This window comes from Thamnophis sirtalis, unplaced genomic scaffold, assembly GCF_051295495.1.
Source record: "Thamnophis sirtalis isolate CommonGarterSnake01/CBP01778 unplaced genomic scaffold, rThaSir2_p1.2 scaffold_8, whole genome shotgun sequence".
NCBI classification, from domain to species: Eukaryota; Metazoa; Chordata; class Lepidosauria; order Squamata; family Natricidae; genus Thamnophis; species Thamnophis sirtalis.
Genome location: NW_028261388.1, coordinates 18,905,983 through 18,927,770, shown reverse-complemented (window position 1 = coordinate 18,927,770; position 21,788 = coordinate 18,905,983). Strand labels below are relative to the sequence as shown.

The 21,788-nt window shown below is 41.9% G+C and overlaps 1 protein-coding gene across 2 annotated transcripts in view; it reads left to right on the top strand.

Annotated features, from left to right (window-relative positions):
* EXPH5 (exophilin 5) overlaps window positions 1-21,788 on the top strand; it is a 62,982-nt gene that overhangs the window by 11,492 nt on the left and 29,702 nt on the right. Inside the window, exons 2-3 of one of the 2 annotated variants that reach the window (XM_014060400.2) lie at window positions 8,432-8,589; window positions 10,377-10,548. In XM_014060400.2, the coding sequence (XP_013915875.2) occupies window positions 8,432-8,589; window positions 10,377-10,548 (330 nt within the window). Of the gene's footprint in view, window positions 1-8,431; window positions 8,590-10,376; window positions 10,549-14,657; window positions 15,152-21,788 lie in introns of those variants that run through there. The other variant, XM_087721187.1, reaches the window with a different exon arrangement.

Sequence of the window (21,788 nt, the reverse complement as noted above, 5' to 3'; positions counted from 1 at the left end):
TTTCCATCAAAGTAATTATCTATCTATAGTCATTACGGCACATTAGCACAGTCAAGAAATAAGGTGCTGGTAAAATGTGTAATAATTATGTTGGACAGGGATTGTTATTTTTTTGTCAGTAGCTAAAGAGAGAAGGAAGGTCAATTAGAAACATCTGTGAATACTTAGCACCTTATTATTGTATTCTAATTACAGTGAACATAATGTATATATTGAGTCATTAATTGTTGCTGAGTAAAATACTCCCTTGCCTTGGGAGTATTGATCACATTAGTAATTAGTGGAATGAAATTTAGGGATTTTAAAAAGTTACCAAAATAGATAGATGGTTACTGGATTCGCACATTATATTCACACATAAATAAGGTTTGTTTGATTTTGACAATAGCCTATTATAAAATCTAGCCATGGGTTTGTAAGCCATGCATGGAAGCCATGCTTACATATGATATGAATCCATCCAGTGGTGGCTTCTCAAAAAGCTTTGATGAACCAAATAATGCTTTATCCCTAGCCAGGAATTGCAACCATTCAGTTAAAAGCCCCTCTGAAATCAGCAAGATTCCTTTTAGGTCAGACTCGTCATCAAATGAGCTACTTTAAAATTTTGAGCAAAGCATTGGGTTTGAAGTGTACTTGAGTTTGACACCCCTGTTTTACCCTGATGGTTTTTCTCTTTTTGTGGAATGTGAAATTTAGATGTCCATTTCTGGGCATTGGTGGGTCTTACACACCAGGAGCCTTGTTGGGGGGAAAAAAGACAAAATCCAGTGTTCTTCCAATAAATGAAAAACTTCAAAAAAAAATCAATGCCCTTGTGAGAACAAAAAAATGGCAAGTGATCAACGATCACGTTCCATTTAATTTTTGTGCTACTACTTGAACATGTAGAGGTTGTGATCTTGCTTGTTCAGAAAAGCAGATGAAAACACTTCTTCTTTGGGGTAAAGATCCTCTTTATGTAGGAGAAAGATCAGTAGATCAGGTTTGAACAAATAAAAGATTTCTGAGCAACTGCAGTGATCGTTTCTAAACAGTGGTAGATCAATTAAAAAGTTGACAAAAATCTCACGCTAGGAATTCTTCCCTTTTTGTCTGGAAACTCTTGATATCCCATAACTGCGGGAGCAATTTGGACGATGAAACTTGATGGATAATTCTGCATTCTCAAATCTAACACTTACCCTTTAGCAACTTGTTAAAACATTTCACAGACTCTGCTTGGCAGAAGAATTTAATCAGCCTTTGCTCCTGCCCAGGGGTGGATCTGCAAAAGTTAACTGGGAAGATAAAATATTTTGAGTTTAATGCATCCAAAATCGTAGGTTAGGGGATAATAACAGTCCTTCCCCAAAAGAGAAGGGGAAACGTAGTAAGTGATCTGACAGTGAATTGAGCCATAGCTTTAGGGTAAATGAACACAATAAACAACTATTAAAAAATCACAAGGGACAATAGCTTAAAAGCACCAAAGGCAGTCATTGGGTTGGAAAATGACCTTGTTAATAACTTTCAGCTAGAAAGGGAGTTAAGAAGTACTCATATAATACAAATTCATGAGTTCAATTCCTCCTCCCTTTTATAGCTGGAATGCATGAAATATAAATATATGATCCTCTAGTGTCATCTTATTAAAGTTTTATTTGCTAAAGTAGTTCTAGACAACTTTTGCTTAATTGTAGTTTACCATACATAAGCAACATAATAGCAGCAAAAGCAGCAAACATATTTGGATTCTTGGAATAGAGATCCATGAATCTTGGAGCATGATCTGTTGGTCATTCTGAAAGATTAGATTTCTGGTAGCTCTATTGTGTTTTACGGATTTTAGGATTTGATACTCTTTCCTCCATTTTCTTAACCCAGGTTATGTGTAGAAAGTCAGCACCTACCCCCAAAAGAAGGAAATATTTTGGGAAATATTTAAAAAGGCAGAATATTATATTTTTCTAAAGGAGAAATGGAAAAAGACACGCTCTTAAAGACAGAAAGCCGACTCAGTTTTTCTTCATCGCCAGCAGATATTTTGTGCCCATTAAGAAAGATTGGCTCAGCCTATTCAGAAACCAGGCCCAGTTTCCCTGCCCCAAGCAGAAACCGAGGGGGCCAGCTTTTAGAAATGCAGATTTGGTAATCCATTCAGAAAGACTGGGTCAAGAAAGAAACTCAGATAAGCAACAAACAAGCTTGACAAAATTAGCTCAAACACTTAGGATTTGCATTTCCTCTTTTGCCTATAGAGCCAGCTATGACCCCTACATAACCCCTACATGACCCCCATAGGGATCTGAAAAAAGCCAATAGAATATTAAAGGACATGTTCTTGCACAGGAACAGGAAGCTCAACTACAAAGCCCAAAGAAGGTATAAAAACCACCCACTCTCAACTCCATTTTGTCAGCTGTCCAGAATCACATGTTGTTCTGTTTTCTCAATAAACCATCTTTCCAATCAGCCGCCATGTTTCCAGTGTTTTTCTCCCAGCTTGGAACTGAACCAGATGGATATTTCTTCCCACATATGGATGTAGAAAATTCTACACCACTCAAAATCACCTTGATTGCAGCAGCTTATAAATAAATGAAATAAAATAAATAAAACTGAGGAGAGGATCAAGAAAAACCAAATGTGAAGTTGTCCCAAGGCGGTGTTTCTCATCCTTGGCGATTTGAAGATGTGTGGACTTCAATTCCCAGAATTCCCCAGTCTGCGTGCATGAAAGCTTTGGCCACACATGTCCTTTGCCACTTATGACTCAACTGTGCTTCCATTAAATAGGTCGATGGATCCTAATTGCACATAGGAAAGGATGACATTCTTTCCATCCACAAATTACTAATGTGCTACTAATTTCCTTGGGTTAGACATGGGTCAGGATCACTGTTTACAAACGAGGATAGTCTTAGTCCATGGACTGTGATTTGTCCAGTGAGCCTTTTTAAAACAAAGATGGTATGTTGAAAAACGAACCACACCTAAGAGATTGTTTGTTCTCATAAACTCCAGTTGCATTTCTGTAGCTCTGCACCCTCAGGGTGGGGAGTAGAGAAATTTATAGAGAATTATACTTATTCCTCTACAGAAGGGCTGTGTAAAAATGGAATGTGATTAGGCAAAGGAGCAGATTTTTAAAAAAATAAAACATCAAGAATTAACTATTTTTGATAGTTGATTTACTTGCTTGTTTTGAAAGAAGAAAAACTCCATATAGGAAAAAAAAAAAAAGCAGTTGGCTGGATCTTTTTAAAAAAACAACAACCAAGGAACAAGGAACTATTATATAAGCTTTATTTAGCCCAAGTAAGATCTAGTACTGTAGCTCCAAAATTAGTTCATCTGATTCTGAATTAGTCAAAATCTGCTTTTAAAAGATGTTCCTGAATCCTGTTGGAATCATTCATGGTGTTTCCTTTATGAAGAAACTATACGTTCTTCCAAAATTCTGTCAAAACCTGACCAGATTATCTGAGGGACCGTCTTTTGCCGGTCGCATCTTCCTGACCCGTCAGAGCAGGGAGGCAGTGAATGCTGCAGATCCCATCCCCGAGGGAGATACACCTGGTGGGACCCAGAAGAAGGGCCTTCTCCGCGGTGGCTCCCTCCCTCTGGAACATCATTCCCCCTGAGATTAGAATAGCCCCCCCTCCTAATACTCTTCCGGAAGGCGCTGAAGACCTGGTTTTGCCAGCAGTCCTGGGGAACCCAGAGAGGGATGGAGCCCATTAAATGACTCATCTGATCTGCTGTCCCTGGGGTGGGGGGTGGGGGGAGTGATTTTATTATATTATATTAATTTATTTGTTCCTTTTTATTAGTTTTATTGTTTTAAATGTGGTTTTATATTCTGTAAGCCATGGGCGAATAGGTGACAATATAAATTCAATAAATAACTCAATCTAATAGTGGAGAGTGAGGGAAGCTGAGTTGGTAGAAAGCTATCAAAGTGAACATTGTTAGGTACAGGAGGAGCATTTGTCTTTTTTTCACGCGCAGCAGTTCAAATGAAATTCGACCCTCCCTTCATTAGGATTAGATCCTGAGGAAACGCCCAGTTGGCACCTTAATCAAAGGCTCTGCCACCCTTTCCACCAGTTATGTTGGACTTCAAGGGGCCTCATCCATTATCTTGCATGTCAGTGACAGCCCAATATATTTGGTGGGCAATAGATTTGAGGAAAGCTGCCATAGGAGATTCAGTAGGAGAGGCAGAGTATAGGAGGAGAGGCAGATTATTAATTATTTCCATTTTGTGATCTTGGTACTCAACCTTGCATATATCCGAGGCTAACATAAAGGTAAAGGTTTCTCTGCCCAGTTGTGTCCAACTCTAGGATGGTGCACAGAACACTGTTACCGTCCCACCGAAATGGTACCTATTTATCTACTCACATTTTCATGTTTCCATACACTTCCCTAATTTGGACAATTCCTAGAGATCTGGGTTTCAAATCTTACAAAGCTCAGTCAGAATGCCCATTGCTAAGAATTCTTCGGACTGAATACATTTTTCCCCTTCTTGGTCTAGCCCCCAAAGTTAGAATTTCCTCAGCTCTTTAAAGCGCTGAGAAGATCTGACCCCCCCCAACGGGTTTTTCCCAGATCTGTCAAAGTCAACTCAGGACTGCCACCTGCTGTGACCAGGTTAGCAAACTCTTTTAGCTTTTATTTTAATTAAATGTGATAGATACATCACAGTGTTTGCCAGTTTGCTCATATTTTCTTGAGTTTTTTTTTTCTTGATTGAGGGATTTATCATGGAGAGGTGATGCTGAAGGAGACTCTGTTAAGAGGTGATGGAACAAAGAGTCTAATTTTATTCTTAAAATTTCATGCCTGGCAGAAAGTTTATAAGAAGGTTTGAAAAATCTAATTCTTTTTTTTTCAAAAAGAGGAACATTTTTTTACAACGTATGCTGTGTTTATATTGTCTATGTATTTCTCATAGGCACGCCAAGAATGTAGACTCATTATATTGATTATAGTAATAATATGCTGTCTGGAAAGTTAATGAAGTGAGGAAAAACATATATACTCCTGGTGAATCACCAGTCAGATATAATCTGTAACAAAGGCTCATTCCCTTCTTCTTTCTATGGCAGTCACATTTTATATTTAGTTTTTAACAATTAATAACTGTGTTAATTCTTGCATTCTGCTCAGAGATTTGTTGTTCTTATTGGAACCGTCCTTATCCATCAGATACAGGGATACAATTCCCATTATCCCAGTATATGAGAAAAATGGTCTGACAAATTTGAAATGTATTTTTTCAGTTTCCTAATGGAAGAAGTATTTAATGCAATAATTTTTTGAAAAAATGTACACTGGAGACAAAAGTGGGATTGCTGTTAAAAAAACTGTGACTTTGATGTCATGGTACAGCAGATTCAAGCCCTGTATAGATAATCCTCGACTTATGACCCACAATTGAACCCAACATTTCTATTGCTAAGCAAGAGAGTTGTTAAGTGAGTTGTTCCCCATTTTATAACCCTTCTTGCCACAGTTGTTAAGTGAATTTTTGCCGTTCTTAGATTAGTAACGTGGTCGTTAAAAGAATCTGCCTTCCCCATTGACTTTTCCTGTCAGAAGGTCGCAAAAGATGATCACATGCTCCCAGGACACTGCAACTGTCATAAATACATGCCAGTTGCCAAGCATCCAAATTTTGGTCACATGACCATGGGGATGCTGCAGGCATCGCTAAGTGTGAAAAACAGCAATAAGTCGCTTTTTTCAGTGCAGTTGTAACATTGAACAATCACTAAACAAATGATTGTAAGTCAAGGATTACCAGTATTGTTTTCTTGCCACACCTTTTAATGGGCCAAAATAAATCACTATATTAAACCATTGAGATCAGGGGTGTCAAAACTCGATTTCATTGAGAGCCGTATCAGGGTCGTGGTCGACTTTGGAGGGCTGGGTTGGCATGGCTGGGGTGGTCATGGCCGGGTTGTCGCAGCTAACTGGGTGGTCATGACTGGGGTGGGATTGGAGGGATTCATTGTCTCCAGCACGTGCCCAGTGGGTGGTGGTGGCCCCTCGCTGACTGCAAAGCAGTCCCGCGGATCTAAGGCTGGTCACCACCAAGTTTTAGATCAGTGCCCAGCCAACTGGGCCAGGGCTGAGGCACTGGGGGCTGCTCTTCACTGTTTCCAGGGCAGCCTCGCAGGCCAGATCTAACCATATCGTGGGCCGGATCTGGCCCCCGGGCCTTGAGTTTGACCCCACCGATCTATATTATAACAACCTTTTTCCCCCCCACAAGGGTCTTGGCATACATAACATTCTGAGATGTTACAAAATTTATGTCTCCTATCTTTCAGGGAGAGTGTGACTCTATCTGGGGCCCACGGAGGAGCAGATAGAGCTTTTGTATCATGTGTTTAAATGTTTTAATTTTAATCCTGTTCACTGTCCACTTGTTGAGATGGTCGTCCATATAATACATACAAATAAAGACACGAAAATGGATATCCTGCATAAATAATCTCTCTCTCTTTCTCTCTTGCTAGGATTCAGTTAGAACAGGGATGTCAAAGTCGATTTCATTGAGGGTGATGTTTGACCTCAGCGGGGTCAGGGGGCATGGCCAGCTTGACTTCACTCATGTTGGGGGCACCTGTGTAGCTCGAGCACTCTGCCAGCGAAAACTGGTTTCCAAGCTCCATTTTCAGCCGCGACAGCCTTCTGCAGTCCTCTGCCAGTGAAAACAAAGCTTGGGGGGGGGGCGAGTCCATTTCCACTGGCAGAGGCACCACGGGCCGGTCCTTTGCTGTTTCCAGGGTGGCCCCACAGGCCAGATCTAAGCGCCCCGCAGGCCGGATCCAGCCCGCAGGCCTTGAGTTTGATACCCCTGCGTTAGAACATCTTTTCTCCCATTAGTCCCATATAGCCTCTAAACCAGTGTTTCTCTGCAATTTTAAGTGTCGATTTCCACTCCCAGAATGAGAAACATTGTGGTAAACAACGTGGAATTATACCTGCCTCATCTTCATATTAACCCAACATCATTCCCAAAATTTTCTCCCAAAGGGGAACATTGGAGACTGAAAGAATGAGAAGAGCCTCTGATGCAGTCTAACACAAAAATTGTGGCGCTTTGGACTGCGGGATTAATCTTCCACTCTGGAAGTTTGTACTAATTCTGAATCCAGGTGTTTGAACACATGATGACTCATTCAGGTCAAACGCTCCCTTGTTATGAACTGTGGCTTGTTCATGGGCTGATTAAAATTTAAGAGACTGTTGTGTAAAGAACCACTTGCAAGCTCTTTCATTATTAGTGAAAGACATGTTAGTTTGCTAATTCAACAGAAGGCAGCAAAAAGACAATAATACATTTCTGCACTATTAGTTCTTATATGGATAACCATCAGGTTGCTGTAATTCTTGAATTCTATCCCTTTCTTCTCAGAAGGTCTTTCTTAAAAGTATCTATGTGAATTATGCTCAGAATAGAAAAGGACTTCATGGTTTGGGGCAGCTTTGCTTTATTTTCATTTAGCGTCTACTACTTTTTATATCACATGCTAAAGTGTAAAGTAATACTTTATATGCTTTGGTAAGACCGCATTGGAATATTGCATCCAGTAGGGATCCCCATGATACAAAAAAGATATTGAGAATCTAGAAAGGGTGCAGAGCAGTGGTGGGATTCCAAATCTTTTCCTACCCTGAGAGCACTTGAAAAACCAATTTGTGCTTATAGAATTTTCAAACAATATTCTCCCGCAGTCTTTAGAAAATAGGTCAGGGATGGCTCACTTTTTCTCCTCATGTGCCAAAATTTTGCATGTGTGTGCTATCGCGTGTGCGTGCCCACACCCACAATACAATGCACCGCCCCCTCTGCGCATGCATGCGTGATGACCCCCCCACGCTTGTGTGCGTGAACCCCCCCCCCCAGTGCAGCCTACTAGGCATCCTGCGCCACAGCGCGGGGAGGGGCATTTTCGCCCTCCCCAGGCTCTGGAGGCTTTGCTCGAGCCCCTTAGAGGGCAAAAACAGCCTCCCCCAGTCTCAGGAGGCCCTCCCTGAAGCCTCCTGGCACCAAAAATGGAGCGAGGGGGAGTGCTGCACACACCCCCCCCCCGTGCTACACTGCACATGCACGTGTCTCCCGCATACATGGCAGAGACCCAAAAGTCAGCTGGCTGGCAGGAGGCGCATGAGCATACGCTGTAGAGCTGAGGTGGGCAATGGCTCATGTGCCCACAGAGAGGGCAAACGTGCCATAGGTTTGCCATCACGGATATAGGTGGTCTTTACTTACTGATTGCCTCTTATAGCAACCATGCACAATTACCGTCACTGAACAAGGATTTCCTAGAGCCTATTTTAGAGAACCATAACTCTTCTGCGGACATTAATGAGAACTTGAAGGGAAAGAAGAAGCTGTTCATTAATATCTATGTCTTTGTTTAAGCAAACATCAAAAGAAAAATGAAGATGCAGCAGGGTGTCCAGGACTGACAGGACAATGGCTTGAAGATTTCCATAAGAGAAAATTTAAAAGTGAGACGGATATCAGCAGAACACCAAAACAGCCACTAGCTCACCGGTTGAAAAAGGCCATGGGACACAGTGAGTTGTCACTACTGTCGTTTATTCACAATGAATAACAATGCGATCTGTGGCATGGAGGAAAAGAAAAGGTTAACCTTTCTACGTATACACACAAACAGACAGATGGATACCTGCATATATGCATGTATATATGTATGATGTATGTATGTATGTATGTATGTATGTATGTATGTATGTATGTATGTATTCAATTCCCAGTAAGGGTATGGCTAGCTGATGAGAGCTGAATAGCTTGAAATAGATCTATACTAGTCTCCATTTATTTATTTATTTATCAGCACAAATGCAACATATACATACATACATACATACATACATACATACATACATACATACATATGCATACATAATTGAGCTTCTGTTTGGCATCAGCACTAAAACATGATTAAGTTTTTTTTTCCTAGTGTAGAAAACAATATTAAAAAACAATACTGAGACTTAATTTTGGTTTTCCATCAAGTGAAGACATTTATCTGATTACAACAGAAAATTCATTCTAGTGGGATCACTAAAGTGTTTTTACAGGGAAGAAAATAATAAATTGTGTATCACAGGAATATCTGCAGAAAGGTGATTGACTTACTGCATTCAAGTCCTGTTGTCATTCTGCGGAAGATAAGACACACAAAAGCACTTTAGATAAATCAGATTGCGGATAAAACAATGGGTTTCTCGGATCTACCTGTCAAGAAACAGAAACTCAATTTAGATAGATGAAATGGATGATAGAATTTGACAGATGGGGTGGAGCTCAGAAACATGCAAGTGACAAGATAATCAGATATCGGAGCCAAAAGATTTGAGTCTGTCGATTGCCTTACTCAGCACTAATAAAGATGTAAGAAACACTTTCGTGGTGCTATTGCTTTTATCAAGTTCCCAACTAGCTTTTTTTAATTCTACACCCAGGTGGTTTAATCACCATTGGTGGTCTTCTTGCACCATATTAAGCCACAGTTCTCACTCTTTCCTTTACGTGGATCATCTTAACTGCCACAAATGTTTTAGGATTGCCATATTAATCAGGAGTGCAAAGCCTTTTGGCAAGTTGGCATAGACAATTCCCCCAGCTAATCTCCATGGACCCTCACTTATATTTCACAGAACTGAGCAAGAATAGTAAATTCAGTCTAGTGGTTAAGGCACCAGACTATAAATCAAGAGACTATGAATTCTAGTCCTGCCTTAGGCTTGGCTGGGTGACTTTATGTCAGTCTGTCTCTCTCTCAGCCCAATCCATCACACAGGGTTGTTATTGTGGGGAAAATAGGAGGAAGAAGAAATATTAGGTATGCTTCAGTGGTGGGATTCAAATTTTTTTACTACCGGTTCTGTGGCCATGGTTTGGTGGGCGTGGCATGGCTTGGTGGACGCGGCTTGGTGGGCGTGGCAATTGAAGGATACTGTAAAATCCCCATTCCCTCCCAATCAGCTGGGACTCGGGAAGCAGAAAATAGATGGGGGCGGGGCCAGTCAGAGGTGGTATTTACCGGTTCTCTGAACTATTCAAAATTTCGGCTCCAGAAATTAGTTTCCAGAAAGAAGGTCAAAAATCTTATGAGCTTTTGTTGTTGCTGTAAGATTTTGGTCATTTAAAAATATTTTCTTTATTTGACTACTTACACTAGGGACGTCCTGTTAAAAAAATATCTTCATTACTAAATAATATCACGGTGTCACTTAGTTGAGTTGGGCGGCTCTAGAAATTGAATAATCAGAACATCATTACTGTTTTGTACGATATATGGCCGTATCTTTTATTAACATTAGTTTTTCTTTTTCAGATCCTGCAAACACAAAAGGTTCTGCTTTAGAAGTCCCACAAGCCCAGAAACCTGGATCCACTTCCATACTAGAAGGACTGAGAACACCGTTTGCTTCTCTGTTCTCGTCCTTCAGGAAATCCAGAAAGCAGCATATAAACTCTCCGCAAAAGCCGCAGCAAAACTCTTTACGGTAAGCAAGAACCGTCCTATGCCATTTGAAGATCCCTTCTGTTATTTAGGGGACATGGTGGCTCAGTGGCTAAGACGCTGAGCTTGTCAATCAGAAAGGTCAGCAGTTCAGCGGTTCAAATCCCTAGCGCCATGTAACGGAGTGAGCTCCCGTTACTTGCCCCAGCTTCTGCCAACATAGCAATCCAAAAGCATGTAAAAATGCAAGTAGAAAAATAGGTACAACCTTGGTGGGAAGGTAACAGCGTTCCGTGCGCCTTTGGCATTTAGTCATGCTGGCCACATGACCACGGAATTGTCATTAGACAGCGCTGGATCTTCAGCTTAGAAACGAAGATGAAGACCACCCCCTAGATTCAGGAACAACTAGCACGCATGTGCGAGCAGAACCTTTACCTTTGTTATTTGGTCTTTATATATGTTTATGTGTGTATGTGTGTGTATGTATGTATTCATGTGAATTTCCTATATATTTACCGGAAGTAAATGCTGGTTTCCAGCAAAAACGTCATAAATCATGGTCATATGACTGTGGGATGCTGCATGTTTGTGGGTTAGTTGTCAAGTATCCAAAATGTGATCCCAAGATTGCGGGGTGGGAGTCATTAGGATTTAGAATCTGGGTCATAAGTACTGTGTTTTTGTGTCTATCCTAATTTCACAAGCGGCGCGGTAGCTCAGCGGTTAAGACACTGGGCTTGTTGGCTGGAAAGCTGGCAGCCCAGATTCGAGACCCGAACTTCACCCGACAGGTGAGCACCTGCCCTCACCCCAGCTCTTACCAACCTAGCAGTTCGAAAGCATACAAATGCAAGTAGATAAATAGGTACCACTCAAGTAGGAAGGTAAAAGTACTCTGTGACGTCATGCTGGCCACCTGACTGTGAAAATATCTTTGGACAGTGGTTGCTCAGTAGCCTTGAAACGGAGATAAGCACTGCCCCCTATGATCGGCAAACACTAATGGAGTAAAATCCACAGGGACTCCTTTGCCTTTATTTATTTTTTTAACTTAACTTCAAATGATCACTAAGTGACCATAGTTAGTCAAGGACTATCTGTACTTCCATTGTTTCTTTGGTGAGAGATTTGAAAGGACTTTCATGGCTCTTAAGGACACAAAGCAATTGTCAGGTCTGCAAGCCATCTTTTCTTTTTGGACTTCAGGCCTGCCACACTTGCTACTATTCATTTTCTATTGTGGGAAAATGGGAGTGGGGATTATACGGAGTCGAGTGATATGTAGCCATAATAACATTCTTCTTAGAAACTCAAGGTCATCTTTTGTCTCTGTACCTGGCTAGAACTGGATGGGTGGACTCTGCCTTCATGGCAGTGGAAGATTGGACCATGTGATGAACTTGTGGGTGTTGGGGCAGGATCTTGGACTTTCACCTGGGTGGGAAAACCTGGAAGCTTTCAGATTCAGGTTTTCCCAGGTGTGCCAACATGGCTCTTTTAATAAATTGGAACTTTGAGGAATTTTTTGCCTCGGACTCTTATTTAACTTTGGATGCTATTTGGAATCCTGGAGCAATCGGTTTCCCCTATTTCAACTTCTTGGACTCCAACTCAGAGAATTCCATTGCATTGACCAGGCTAGCTGGGAGATTTTGAACTGAATGCATCTGAAGGACACTAGATGGGAGAATTCTGTAATAAACAACCTGACTACTTAGCCCTTCTATGCTGTCATCATTAATCTAAATTACCCCATGGGAAGAGGCAGAAATACAGAAGACTGTACAAGAGTATTTCCAAATATCTAACTCAGGAAGAGAGGAAGCTGCCTCATTAATCATGCTCAATATTATCTATTGTATATAGCAATAACAGTAAATCTGCAGGCTTTCAGGTCGCCCCCCCTCAATCTGCAGATGTTACTTCTTGGATCCAAATCTCTTTTGTATGCAAGCTATGTATTTTACTACTCAGTTGAGCCCTTTTATCTCAAACTACTTCGGCATAGCTGTTCAGTAATGTCAGACACTTTGAGAGACTTTAGTGGACTATATAAAAGCCACAGAGGAATTACCACCCGAATTGCAAGTTGTCAGCAAAACTTGCATATGGGCTTTTTATTAGATTTTTTTTTAACAATTTAATTTATATGAGTGCATATATTAAACATAGCGGTAAACAATAGGTCTATATAAATTTTTCATACAGGTCATGAGGGTGGAAACAATGAATTAGATCAACGTAGTACGTGAAAAGATTTTCAAAAGCCCTAAAAAAAATTAGTTCATAATTCCTGAAACTATACTTCGTTGTAACTGGTGGTAAGTCATTAATTTATGGCTTATAATTTGCGTTCCAAAGCCCTAAATACAAACTTGGGTTTCTTTTATTAAGTCCTCAAATAGGAAATGGCTATTTTGCATGAAAGAGAAAAAAACGGGGGCTCTCTGCCTTTAAATAGAGTCTGTTAACATCGATGTGTGTGTGGATAAAGGACAGGATTCATTCTCATTCTCATTGTTTTTCTGGTATTATTGATTACCACTTGTGACTGGCAAAAAAAGGTCATAAAATTGGACACAACTCCCTTAACAGCCGTATTCCTTAGCAACAGAAATTATGGTCCCAATTGCGGTCGAAGGTTGAAGCTACCTGTATTATTACTATTGCTATTCCTGTTCTTAGATGTCATCTAGCGTTCATTCTATCCCATGGTGGCGCAGTGGTTAAAATGCAGTACTGCAGGCTACTTCTGCTGACTGCCGGCTGCCAGCAGTTTTGAAGTTCACTTTTCGTCGGCTCAAGGTTGACTCAGCCTTCCATCCTGCCAAGGTTGGTAAAATGCCCCAACTTGATGAGGGCAATATGCTGACTCTGCAAACCACTTAGAGAGGGCTGTAAAGCACTGTGAAGCGGTATATAAGTCTAAGTGCTGTTGCCATTGCTATCCCATAGATAGCACCATGTAGCAGCCCAGCTGAGTCCAGAGGGCAAGAGTCTCAAATTTTCTCTCACAGAAGCCCTCAGGATCTATATACTTTCCATGGGGTGATCATCTGGCATTCCCTCTTAATTCTATCTGGTTTGCCTTACATTCAATAAAAAGATAAAACTGGGGTGGGTAGGTGGGGGATTTCAACTTTCTGGCCCAGGAGCATACAGGAGCATGAATAGAGATTTCAATTTTCTTTTCTACTTTTGGAGATAGAATCAAACTTTACTTTACCAAAAAAAAAAAAAAACCTTTCCTCAAAGATGGCATTGGTTCACTATTTCTAATAAGCTGGGGAAGAGCTTTGCTTCCAAATTCAATTTTACTTAAAAAGAAATAATAGCATAAATATTCTGGAGACTAGTCTAAATCTGTATAGAATGCTCTACTTATTCAGAGAAATAAGAATAAGAGAATAACGCTTTAAACATAAACAAAATAAATTAAAACTAAACACAATATCTAAATTAGGGTAGAAATTTATTCTAAACCTAAATCCCAAAGCCAAGTTGGTTGCTTCCTGGAATATCCCACAATTTCTTGGGAAACTTCCAATCCCCAACCAGAGTTGTTGGGAAGAACATGCTTGACATGTTTCTCAATTCAGGCATAGAAGTGTCTTAGCACTTACAAGCAGTATTCTGAATGATAGGAAGTAATCTTCTTCTAATCTTCTCTGCTGTCCTTAGAATAAAATAGAAAAAACAGAGTTGGAAGGGACTTTGGAGGTCTTCTAGTCCAACCCTCTGCTTAGGCAGGAAACCCTCCACCACTTCAGACACATGGTTGTCCAATCTTTTCTTAAAAACGTACATGTTGGAGCATTCACAACTTCTGGAGGCAAGTTGTTCCACTAATTGTCAGAAAATTTCTCCTTAGTTCTAAGTATCTTCTCTCCTTGATTAGTTTCCACCCATTGCTTCTTGTTCTATCCTCAGGTGCTTTGGAGAATAGTTGACCCCCTCTTCTTTGTGGCAGCCCCTGAGATATTGGAACACTTGCTTCCTTCATATTGCTTCCTCCATATTGCTGGAATTCTGCATTTATCGTTAAAAGAACAGCCATTTTGTCGTGTGGCAGTTGACGCAGAGAGAACACTATTCAAATACAGTTTGAAAACTGTAACTGTTATGTCATAACCTTCCAAAGAGAACTCTAGAGATTGTAACCTCTGAGGATTCCATGAGCTGGTCCAAATGAAGAATAAGAGACAGGAGCAACAGGAACGCAAGTCTGGAGTTGGAGAGGTGGTGGAAGGTTAAAGGCTAAGACTGGTCTTCCATAATGCCAGTCACTGCTATGGTTTGACGAGGTCCATGGCTGCCCTCTTCTGCCACAATGTTTACCTCTTCAGAGAAGATTACCTCTGTTCTGACTCCATAGCTGCCATCACAGTGTCCCATTACTTTACTCAACCTGAAGTTGCTTAGGTCCCTGGTCATCCTTCTCCTCTGACCAACAGTCCATCCGACTTGCCTCCTTAGCTTCTGATTCAGAAGATACCTAGATAGACCACTTTCTATGTAGGAGAGGAAGGGGAGAGAAATCTCTTGTGGGTGCCTGTTAAAGCCACCCTTGAGAGGGAGAAGGCTTTCTCTCAGGTTTGGAGACTGTCTGGAAATTTTAGATCGGCAGGGAGATTGAAGCACAGGTAGGTTACAATTAGCAGAAGTTCAAACAATGCAATATTTGATGTAGCGTGAATTGTAAATTGACGCCGGGTGTGTTTAACGTGACCTAAAATTCAGTGAATGCGAGGCCAGTGAGTGGGCAACTAAGGCTAGTGCATGCGCCGTTGCAATTGGGTTTTTCATGTGTTAATCTTTGTGTGTGTAAAATGGTGGAAAAGAAAATTCCATCACAGGAAACAGTACAAATTTTAAAAAGAGGCTCATTATTGCATTAGAGTAAAAATTCAATATACTTGAACAACATGAATATGGTCACAGCAAGGCTTAAATGGAGCAATCTACGGTACATGTCTAGATGACAGAATCTATAGTTGATTTTTTTTCTTTTATTTTGCTTTCTATAACTATAGAAAGTTAACCATAAATCCACCTTACAAATGCATTCTGTTTTCTTTCTTACTGTAATTGTATTAACATATTATATTTTCACTGCCCATTTCCATCAGGCTAGAACTGATTAACATATTTTCTATAACAATACCGCGTTGATTAATACAAATTCAAATAATAGCAATAGCACTTAGATGTACATACTACTTCCCAGTGCTTTACAGCCCCCTCTAAGCAGTTTACAGAATAAGCATATGATCCCCAACAATCTGAGTCCTCATTTTACCGACCTTGGAAGAATGGAAGATTGAATCAACCTTGAGCCAGTCAGGATCGAACTGCTGGCATTTGGCAGAATTAGCCTGCAACACAGCATTTGAACCAATGCACCAACCAATGCATCTATTTCCTGGCATTCCTTAACTAATAGAGACCTACCTGAACTGTCAGGCTGTTGGATGGAAGAGGCACTGAACAATTTCCTTATTTCAGCAGGTTTTAATGCCTAGGAAGTTGCATTTTTAATCTTTGTATGAAATCAGATTGCTAGTACGATCTTGTTTCCTAGTTTGAGAGTTGTGTGCAGTGATGACAAATCCACATCTGCAGTATATCACAATAATGTCAAAATGACAACAGATACACGGTAACATTGTATAAATACCATCCTTATCTGAGACAAGTATTGTACATAAATCACGGCATTTGCATGGTTATATAGTCAAACATGTTTTGACATTTCTGCCAATTAATGGTTTGAAAAAGTCTGAATAATGCAGAAGTAGCTGCATCTTTTTGTGTGGTGGCTCAATGGCTAAGACACTGAGCTTGTCGATCAGAAAGGTCAGCAGTTCGATTCGAATCCCTAGTGCCGCGTAATGGAGTGAGCTCCCGTTACTTTTCCCAGCTTCTGCCAGCCCAGCAGTTCGAAAGCATGTAAAAATGCAAGTAGAAAAATAGGAACCACTTTTGGTGGGAAGGTAACAACATTCCATGCACCTTCAACATTTTGTCATGCTGGCCACATGACCACGAAGAGGTCTTCGGACAGCGCTGGCTCTTCGGCTTTGAAATAGAGATGGCCACCGCCCCCTAGAATCAGGAACGACTAGCACATATTTGTGGGGGGAACCTTTACCTTAGATGCACCTTTTTAGAGAAAAGAAACAACAAATAGTCAAAAAAACTTGATGAAATCTTACCACGCACAGCATTCAAGGGATTTCATGTTACAGTTTTATTGCAAATATTTGTATTGCAACGGAATGTTTTTGTAACAGATCCTCAGAAGATTCTTTACAGCAACGAAAAGAATTTATCTAAGTAATACGCAAAGGTCATAAAGAGTGCGGTTGTTTTCACTCCCTCAATTTGCTCTTTCAGGGTTATTAAAGAACACTGTTAGCAAAGTTGGTACTGGCTGGACAAATTCTGGAAATTGCAAGTCACCCTGAAATCGAGAAACACTCAAACTTTTAAGCTGTATGTCTGAACTGGGTCCAGGCCACAGGGTGGCGCTATTAGTTTCAAACTTGGATTTTGTGTGCTTTCTAGTGGCACTTTGAAGAAACAAAATGCTGAAGCAGAGGGTGATTTTGACTGTTCCAGCAAAACTTCAATTATGGCCAAAGATTACAGCATACTTCTGATGGACATTTGCTCTGGGTGTGAGTTTTGCTTCATTTTTCCCATAACCCTGCAGTTTAGAGATAGATAACTTGCATTTTTCTGAACCTCTGGCTTGTGTTCTCTGCCGCCCACCTAACCAGAACTGCTGGCAACTGAAAGAATAATTTCTTACAATGTTGAGACCCGGAAGGCCTGGGAAAAAATGTAATCTATGTACTATAATAGGTGTAACAAAGTTTTTTTAAAAAAAAATTCAAAATCTGTCCCAGCAATAAAGCAAAATAGCATCCCTACCCTTGATCTCCGCACCCTCGGCAAAAAAAATTCATTGCTGCCCCACCTACCAAAACATTTATATTCCTTTTGCTTTAGCTGCTATTCATAGCCTGTAATTCTTATATTCTCGTGTATGGGTGTAAGAGCTGGACCATAAGGAAGGCTGAATGCTGAATAATTGAGTTGCTGGAAGAAATGTCCATCTGGGTTCAGTTCCAAGTGGGGAGAAAGACACTGGAAACATGGAGGCTGCTTTAATGGTGGACAGGACCACATGGTTTGAGGTGCTGGGGGGGAAAGGGCAGAGATGCTGAGACTGCCCTGGTTTTATGCCCTCTCTGGGCTTTTGAATTTGAGCTTGTGTTCTGATTGGTTGTCAGACTCCCATGGGACCATGCAGGGGCAACTCTGTATGCTGTCCTAAGTCCCAAGCTTGGTTGAGCCTTGCTGGGCGATGATGTAATGAAAGGGCTTTGGGATTCCTATTATGGCTCTGCCTGAAGGAGGTAGATCTTTGTTATGTAGAATAGACTGGCCCAGGCCTTAATGACCCATTGACAAAAGGGACAGGGGTTGAGTTTCTGCCTCTCTTTTAGGAGAAATATTCTGCCTTTTTAATATTTCATTTTTTCTAGGAGTGGGGTGGGTGCTAACTTCCTACTGGGGCTTTTGAATTGTAGTATTGGATGAGATAGCAATAGCAATAGCAATAACAGTAGACTTATATACCGCTTCATAGGCCTTTCAGGCCTCTCTAAGCGGTTTACAGAGTCAGCATATTGCCCCCAACAACAATCCGGGTCCTCATTTTACCCACCTCGGAAGGATGGAAGGCTGAGTCAACCCTGAGCCGGTGAGATTTGAACCGCTGAACTGCTGATCTAGTAGTCAGCCTGCAGTGCTGCATTTAACCACTGCGCCACCTTGGCTCTTATGAGGTGAGGATGAGATGGTTAGATAGTGTCATTGTCACAATGAAGATGAATTTAAGCAAATGCCAGGAGGCAGGGAAGGACAGGGAAGCCTTCAAGGGGTTATGAAGAATCAGACAGACTTAGCGACTGAAAAACAACAACATTTAAATGCAGAGACAGAATGTTTGCTAGAACAGTGCAGTATTTCTCAAATTTGGCAACTTTACAATGTCTGAACTTGGGGAATACTGGTTTACTAGCTGTGTAATTCTGGAAGTTGAAGTTCATGCATTTTAAAGTTGCCAAGTTTGAGAAACACTAAAGTAAATGTTCCTCTCACACAAATGTGCTAGTCATTCCTGACTCTAGGGGGCGGTGCTCATCTCAGTTTCAAAGCCAAAGAGCCAGCGCTCTCCGAAGACGTCTCTGTGGTCATATGTCTAGCATGACTAAACACCAAAGACACACAGAACACTGTTACCTTCCCACCAAAGGTGGTCTCTATTTTTCTAATTGCATTTTTATATGCTTTCGAAGTGCTAGGTTGGCAGAAGCTGAGACAAGTAACGGGAGCTCACTCCGTTACACAGCGCTAGGGATTCGAACCACCGAACTGCGGACCTTTCTGATCGACAAGTTCACTGTCTTAACCACTGAGCCTTAGAGAAACACTCTGCTACAACAAATTGGACTTCCCTAGTGTTGTGTGGGATGGTGTTATTTACATTACAGGTACTTTCTCAGGCCTCGTATGATGTAATCCCTGCCTGCAAAGAGCATTTGAAATCATTCCCATCGAGTGTCACGTGATGCATAAATAAACAATGCTATCACTATACTGATTGCAACATGTTTTATTAACATCTCCTGAAATAATAATTTTGCCTACTATACTCTTTTGAAGAGGCCAGAGCAACAGACAAAATTCTGCAATCGGTACTGGAATCAGTCATGGAGATAAATAAAATGAAGGTGGGATTCATCCTCTCCTCATCTAACACAGGGCAACTGTGGAATCCAGACAGAAACACACAGCTATTACTCAAAGCCTGGGTGGGCAGATAATCTTGTAATCTAATTGCTTAAACTTGAACCATTTGATGTGGGAAGGAACTCCATATGACGCTTGGTTACATCATAAATATTCTCTCGAGTCACTAGGTAAAATTTGCTGGCATATGTAGCACCTTCAAGAGGGCATTTAACATTAAATCCTATTGATGAGCAAGCACATAATGGAGCAGGGATTCTGTGAAGTGTCCAAGTTCAAAGCTATAGAGCAGTGATGGCTAACCTTTTTGTCCTAATGTGCCAAAATCGCATGCGTGCCGCACCCATAATGCAGTGCGATCCAGCGCATGTGCACATCACCTCCCACACACACTGACCACACATACACACGCCCCCCCCCTCACCATTTGTGTGAACTCCCCATGCCCCAGTTTTGGTCCTAGCAAGCCTCCAAGAAGCCTCCTGAAACCAAAAACGGGGCACGGGGGACATCGCACTCCACGTGCATGCACGCGCATCTCCAGAATGCGCGGCAAGACCCAAAAATCAGCTCATCAGCGGGGGGCAGGCACGCAGGTGCGGTGGAGCTGAACTGAGCGACAGCTCACTTGCCCGCAGAGTGGGCTCCACATAACACGTGTGGCACGCGTACCAAAGTTTTGCCATCTCGGCTATAGAGGAATTCCCGAGAGCACAAGTGCAGTGGCCAAGACAGTATGCAGATGGAAAGTTCCGTAACCTGTAGTACAAAAGCAGCATTTCTGTGGAGCTAATGGTAAATAAATAGCATTTCCCTGCTAAAGCAAATAACTTGGCTGGGATTGCAAATAAGAATAGGAGAGATTGGCATACAAAGGAAATGTAAGCTTTTGTTCCCAAATTTGTGACCAGAACCATGCACACACACACACACGTAGGCAATCTTGGCAACTAAGTTCTCTATGTCTAGCTTTATCCAAGACGTCAGCAAGAAAATACCGTATTTTCACGACTATAAGCCGCACTGAAAATCCTAAAATTTGATCCAAAATCGGCAGTGCGGCTTATAACCCGGTGCGCTTTATATGTGGAAAAAGATCTCCCAGCTGCTTTGCTCCTCGCGACTGCAATAGATGTCCAGAAGCGGCTTTTGGGGCTAATGGGGATTGGATTTCCAGCTCGATAGCTTCTGGACGTCTATTGCAGTTGTGAGGAGCCGAGGAGAGTGTGGAGAAGAGCGCGCGACGGTTCTTGGCGCTCCGGGAAGCGGGAGAGGCGCGCGGTTTGATTTCTCCTCCCTGGACGTCGCAGCAGCAGCCCCAAGCGCACCGATCCCTGTGTTTTTCGCATCGGGGCATGCTCTTGCAGCACACCCCGATACGAAAAACACAGAGATCGGTGCGCTTGGGGCTGCTGCTGCGACGTCCAGGGAGGAGAAACCAAACCGCGCGCCTCTCCCGCTTCCCGGAGCGCCAAGAACCGTCGCGCGCTCTTCTCCACACTCTCCTCGGCTCCTCACAACTGCAATAGACGTCCAGAAGCTATCGAGCTGGAAATCCAATCCCCATTAGCCCCAAAAGCCGCTTCTGGACATCTGTTGCAGTCGCGAGGAGCGGCACGAAGGTTCTTGGCGCTCCAGGAAGCCCCGAAAGCAGCTGGGAGAGGCGCGCGGTTTGGTTTCTCCTCCCTGGATGTCGCAGTAGCAGCCCCAAACTCACCGATCTCAGTGTTTTTCGCATCGGGGTGTGCTGCAAGAGCATGCCCCGATGCAAAAAACACAGAGATCGGTGCGCTTGGGGCTGCTGCTGCGACGTCCAGGGAGGAGAAACCAAGCCGTGCGCCTCTCCCAGCTGCTTTCGGGGCTTCCTGGAGCGCCAAGAACCTTCGTGCCGCTCCTCGCGACTGCAACAGATGTCCAGAAGCGTCGGGAAACGTGCGGCTTATAACCCGGTGCGCTTTATATGTGGAAAAAGTTTGAAAAATTAACGTTAATTGATACTGCGGCTTATAATCCGGTGCGGCTTTTGGTCGTGAAAATACGGTACACACAAAGTAAAAAAAGCTGAACAAAGTTGTTAAGATAAGGCAGAGCTAACCCTACAAAATTATTTAAAATTATTGTTATTTGGTAATAATTCCTCTTATAGATTCCGCCTGTGGAATCCCTTATCCAGGGAAATAAGAGCTGTGTCCCACTGTCAATGTGTTAACATGGGCATGAGGATTTATGGGGCAATAGAGAATGCACCTGGACTGTGAATTAGTGATGGTTGTTGCTGTTAGTGTCGTCGTTAGTGTTTCGGAACTGTATGTTAGTGAGACTTTTATTTATTTTGTTGATATTGTTTACATAGCTTTAATAAAAACCACTTTCATTCTTCTGATTGAAGCTGCACAGGCAGGAGTGGGATTCAGCCAGTTCGGAGTAGTTTGGGCAAACAGGTAGCTCCGGCGATCA